This window comes from Elaeis guineensis, chromosome 11, assembly GCF_000442705.2.
Source record: "Elaeis guineensis isolate ETL-2024a chromosome 11, EG11, whole genome shotgun sequence".
Classification (NCBI taxonomy): Eukaryota; Viridiplantae; Streptophyta; class Magnoliopsida; order Arecales; family Arecaceae; genus Elaeis; species Elaeis guineensis.
The window spans coordinates 3,111,452-3,117,579 of NC_026003.2; the positions used below are offsets into that span (position 1 = coordinate 3,111,452).

A 6,128-nucleotide genomic window follows, 5' to 3' on the forward strand; every position below is an offset into this window, starting at 1 on the left:
CGTGCAGGCCGACCAAGGCGCCTTGCCTGGGCCCTGTACCCCGGTCCACCGTGGATCGGGCGGTCCATGACGGACCGCGTGGACCGCGTGGGCATTTTCCATACATTTCTCGCGATTCACGGCACTATTCTTTGCACCGGTCGCGATCGGACGGCCCAGAGAGTTTTCGATCTTGATCCGACGGTTCAGGGGCTTGATTTGGCTTGTTTAGGAGACCTAAACCTAATCTAATTAGGTTTAAACCCTTGCTTAAGGCCTTTAAAAGGCCTATGCCTCAACAGAGAAGGTTTTATGGTCTAATTTTGCCGAAAGACACGCCGTACGAAGCCGTACGGAACCCAGAGAAGAAAGGGAGGTTGAAACGCTGAGAGAGAAGGAGCAGAAGGCTCTTGGAAAGCGAACGCCAGGTACTTCAGGGGTCCAGGAGGTCTTCCAAGAGAGAGAGCTTTTGTGAGGAAAACTTCTAGTGAAAGAGAAATTGAGTGTACGAGGATTGAGGATAAGATCTCTTATTGTAAAATTTCTTTTTTCTAGTGAAGTTTGCATGCCCGATGGAGGCAAGCCCTTTTGTGGCTGATCCACGTATTTTGATTGTTTTGTTTTTGTTTCTTCTTTCTTCCTGCTGCATGGCGTGGTACCGAAAAAGTTTTGGGAGGTGGTGTCCTGACCAGATATCCATCCAACAAGTTCAATAAGTCTTGATCGAATTGGCTTCATACTTGGCTCCAAATAGATGCAACAATACCGAATCATTTGCAATATGATTCATATACTCTTTAAAGATTGCAACAAACTACAGTGCAATGCATGGTTAGGTGAGGATAATGTTCCTTATCTGTCAATTTCCATTAAGATACTTTAATGCTGCCTCATGCATGTTTATACCGACATGCCTCCCAGGCTCCTTTTGGATCCACATTCCTTGGCAACCCTCCACTCCATCAACATCATGAACTCCAGCCACCACACCACCCTCTTCCACACCCCTGATGCCACCATTACTGGTTGTTTCCTCCAGATCTTGTCAGAGATCCCGTTTGGAGGTTTGCTCTTAGCCTCATCAACTTTTGTAATCATCCACTCCCTTTGCCAGCGGAGGCGCCATGGCCTTGCCGTATGGCCTGTCCTTGGGATGCTTCCCTCGCTGCTCGTCGGCATTCGAGGCAATGCCTACGAGTGGGCTACCGACGTGCTTGTTAGAACAAATGGCACATTCACCTTCCAAGGTCCATGGCTCAGCAACCTTCAGTGTGTTGTGACTGCCAACCCCGCCAACCTCAAGTATATTCTTAAGACCAAGTTCGCCAACTTTCCCAAGGGGGAGTACATCCAGGGCCTCGTCCGTGACATGCTCGGGCACGGCATCTTCAGCACCGATGGTGAGGCATGGCACCACCACAGGAAGAGATCGAGCCTTCAGTTGCACTCAGCGGAGCTCCGAGCTGCCATGGCCAAATCTGTAATTGAGCTCACTCACTTGAGGCTTCTACCAGTGCTCGAGTCCTTGGTCAACATCCCATTTGATCTACAAGACGTGCTACTTAGGCTGACATTCGACAACGTCTGCATGATTACCATGGGCATCAATCTGGGCTGCCTGAGTCTGGGGCTTCCAAAGATGCCCTTTGCCGAGGCCTTTGAGAACATTACAGAGGTCATCGCACTCCGGTTTATAACCCCAACAGCCTTGTGGAAAGCCATGTACTACTTGGGAGTTGGGGGTGAAGGGAAGCTCAAGAGGTCACTGAAGGAAGTCGATGAATTTACTTATGAGGTGATTCGGAGGAGGAAGGCAGAGCTATCATCATTATCTGGTGACAAGTCAAGGTCTGATCTGTTGACAGTGTTTATAAGGCTCAAGGATGAGAATGGGAATGCATTCTCTGACAAGTTCCTGAGGGATCTCTGCATGAATTTTATACTGGCAGGGAGGGACACATCGTCGGTCGCTTTGGCTTGGTTTTTCTGGTTGTTGGACCAGAATCCAGAGGTGGAGGAAGAAATCCTTGCGGAGGTTAGGCGAATAGTAGAGGAGAGAGGATATGGTGGCAATGGGGAAGGAGAGAATACTTTGGTATTTAGGCCAGAGGAGGTGAAGAGGATGGAGTATCTACAGGCAGCTCTGTCGGAGGCTTTAAGGCTGTACCCATCAGTGCCAGTGGATTTCAAAGAGGTATGCAAGATGGAGTATGGATCCTCCATGGTGCATGGGTGCTGTGCAGCCCTCGGAAGATGGACGGCCATCAAACAACATGCACCATGTCCATCTTATTTGAATGCCATCCATCTTCTAATGATGGTGGCTATCGAGAGCTGCACAGCACCATGCATCCCATGCACCACGGAGAATCCTAGTTAATGCAGGATCATGAATGGAGTAAATTATGACTGATGAGTCTCTAAAGTTAATTACCACTGATTTATTTCAGTGCATGTATAGCTACAAGCATGCAATGCATGCCCTGACATGGCCATGCATCCATTTTTGGTAGTTTTATTCATGCACATACATGCAGTAATAAGTCTTTAATTCAGCAGTGATACATATGCATGAATGGTAATGGATTGTAAGTGCATGCAAGCAGAATTACTTTAGCATGCATTGAAACAAGGACAGGAGGTCATGTTCTAGCAGGCTTAGGGGTCTGCTGGTAGATAAAGGGTGCTACATATAAGTTTCCTCAGACTAATGCTGTATGTTTCTTAAATTTGGTCAGGTGACAGAAGATGAGGTATTTCCAGATGGGACCACACTGAAGAAAGGAATAAAGGTGATGTACTCCCTCTACTCCATGGGCAGAATGGAGAGCATATGGGGGGAAGACTGTAGGGAGTTCAAGCCGGAAAGATGGCTCAAAGATGGGCGATTTGTGAGTGAATCTTGGTCCAAGTTCCCAGCCTTCAATGGAGGGCCAAGATTGTGCTTGGGGAAGGACTTCGCATACTATCAGATGAAGTTTGTTGTGGCTTCCATCATCTACCGCTATCATGTTAAGGTATTTCCAAACCATCCGGTGGTCCCAAAATTGGCACTGACTGCGTACATGAAGCATGGATTAAAGGTGATACTTGAGAAAAGATAAATCCAACTTTATCATGGAAGGTGCTCATGCTTTTATGTTACTTCAAATTCTTGGGTATATGCAAAATATTTCTAGCCAAGGTAATAAAAAGTGACACATGAGAAGAGAGAGATCCAAACTTCTCATGTAAGAAATTCTTGTTATCAAGGCAGATAAAGTTTTCTAGATAAAGCAATAAATGGTGTGAAAAATCTGTCTTCCTATTTCCATGCTGTATTATGGATATGGAAGGTTGGTGTTGATGTCTGTAATAATTTGCAAGATATCCTACTGATAATATGAAGTTGATTTAATATGTTCTGCCCTTAGTTTCTGTTTTTTACTCCTTTTTTTTATTTTTATGTTTGGAGGTGAGCATGTTAAGCTTAACAGGCATGAATCTATAGTTGAGTTGGTCCGTCCAGTTACACCTTCAGCTTAGGGTGGCAATGAGCTGGGAAGGAATGGATTCAGGTTAGGTCAAGAAAGTTACTCAGAATATTCTCAAGCCGCAACTAACTTGTTTATAATTTTTTTCTCAAAAAATTACATAGATCCCAATATCTATGGATGCACCATCCAAGATTCAAAACAGAACCTCTGATTGTTGGATAGAGAGGCAAGACCTATGAGACAAGTTTAGAGATACTAGGGGCAGTGGCTGACGGACAACAACAAAATTAGAAATGAGGTAGTGCAATTCTTTCGATCACGGTAGATGATGGAGTTGGGCATGGATCGGGTTAGTCGTTTTCCCCCTCCTAATAGTTTGATTACTGCTCAGGAGAATAAAGACCTTTGTGAGGTGACTGAGGAGGAGGTGCAAATAGTTGTGTGGTCCATGGCTGAGGACAAAGCCCCAGGACCCGATGGCTTCCTCTCTCTCTTCTATAGGAGATACTGGCCTATAATCCGCTCAGAGATTATGGCGACTGTGAAAGAGTTTTTTATGACCGATCGCATGTCTATAGTATGGAAGCAGACCTTCATCACCTCAATACCAAAGAGATAGAATGCTTCGGAGCCAAGTTATTTCAGACTAATCAGTCTCTGTACAATCTTGTACAAGATTTGTGCAAAGCTAACGGTCATTAAGATGAAGCCTCATCTTCTCCATCTGATTTGCCCGGAGTAGGGGGCCTTCGTTGACGGCCGCAGTATCTCTGATAATGTTCTCATCACCTAAAAACTCATATATGATGTTTGACATGCCTCCATCTGGCACAGTCTTGTGGTTATCAAACTTGATATGGAATGGACCTATGACCGCATGAGCTGGTGTTTCTTGGAAGAAGCCCTCGTAGACTTTGGATTCCATCCTTGCTGGATTGGGTGGATTCTGAAGTGCATTCAAAGCCCCTCCTTTGCGCTCCTCATCAAAGGGTTAGCCTCGACATTTTTTCAATTTATGGTTGGACTGCGACAAGGTTGTCCCCTATCTCTTTATCTTTTTATTATATTTGCTGATGTCCTTTCGCGAGCTTTGCGTGCTACGGCCCAAGGGCCGATGGTTGACCCCTACGTATCAGCCCTGGAGACCCAACCGATCTCGCACCTACTTTTTATAGATGATTGTATGTTGGTTGGATGAGCAACCATCTGAAACGTGGCTAGGTTCCAAAGGATTCTAGAGGAGTATTGTGGCACATCTGGTCAGAAGATGAATCTCTCCAAATCTACTGTGATTTTTAGCCCCAAGACACCTGCTCATATTCATTACATAATCAGAAAAAGCCTAAGGATTGGAGAGCATAGTGGGATCTTACAGTATCTAGATGTTCCTATTATAGACTGTACTCTAAGGAGAGCAGATTGTGTTGGTGTGGAGACTACGATCTGAGAGCAGCTGGAGGGATGGTAGGCTTGCACCCAATTTATAATGGAAAAAGTCACCTTCATGAGATTTGTTCTTAGCTTCATGCCAGTTTATCTCCTCTCAAATTTTGTGTTGCCCAGGACTGTGGTTGGTAGATTAGAGCAGCTTTTCCAAAATTTTTTATAAAGTTCAAGACTGGGAGGTGGGGGTGGTATGCGTCTGTTGGTGTGGGAGGTGGTATGTCAACCACTTAAAGATGGAGGATTTGGTATTCAATCTCTGATCGCAAGGCAAGAGGTCCTGATTGCTCGACACACAGCTAGATTTCTCCTAGACCCAGAGAGTCCATGGAGCACGGTGATGAGGCCTAGATACGGATCTTGGAATATAGGTGAGGAGATTCAGCCTGGCCAAGGTGCATCCTTCATGTGGTGGGAGATCTATGCACGTGCTCTAGAGGTCATTACTCAAATGCGGTGACTAATTAGTGATGGTCAATCTATGCGGCTTTTGGATGTTCAGTGGCTTGACGATCTTTCGTTTAGCCGATGGTCGACCTTCATTAGTTATGAGGTAAGGGGCACCATGGTGGTGAGTGACCTCTTCAGTGCAGATGGTGGTGGATGGGATCCAGTGGTGATGGCTCACTTTTTTGGGGAGTAGTTGGGTGAACGGATATTGGCCCTTCTTGTGCCGATCCATAGTAGTTTGAATGTCCGAGTCTGGAGGCACTCTTGCTCTCCGAGAGCAATAACGGCGGATCTTTATTGTTTATGTTGGAAGGGACCATCAAGACAGATGGATGCGAGGTGGATTTAGAGGATAAAGGTGCATCCATGGGTGAGCCTCTTTCTTTGGAAGGTGGCTTGGGGTCGGCTTCTGACAAGATCCACTCTAAGGGGCCGTGGTATGGAGATCCAGCCGATCTACCCATGTCGTGACTTGGAGGAAGAGACTACGGAGCACATTTTATTTCTATGCCCAAGGGCCAGATGGATTTGGCACCTCAACGGTCTGCACCAGCACTTTCTCCAGATGGTAGCTTCGGCTCAAGCATTCCTAGAGTATCTTTGTAGGAGTGCGGAGGGAGATGTCTCTAGTGTGGTGGTTCGTTATGCTGCTTATACGGCCTATCACATCTGGCTTGCTAGGAATGGTCTGGTTTTTGAGTCTAGAAGAAGCTCTACAAGATTTATTCTAAATAGAGCTTATCTCTTAACAGTAGAGGTGACTGATGTGACCTTCAGACC

The 6,128-nt window shown here is 45.9% G+C and overlaps 1 protein-coding gene across 1 annotated transcript; it reads left to right on the top strand.

The window, feature by feature from the left end:
• Nucleotides 1-1,074: 1,074 nt before the first annotated feature.
• On the top strand, nt 1,075-3,083 carry LOC105053742 (cytochrome P450 86B1). The gene is made up of 2 exons (XM_019853700.3): nt 1,075-2,173; nt 2,718-3,083. Exons 1-2 carry the CDS (start codon nt 1,133-1,135, stop codon nt 3,081-3,083), a joined length of 1,407 nt encoding a protein of 468 aa, XP_019709259.3. The 5' UTR covers nt 1,075-1,132.
• Nucleotides 3,084-6,128: the final 3,045 nt, after the last annotated feature.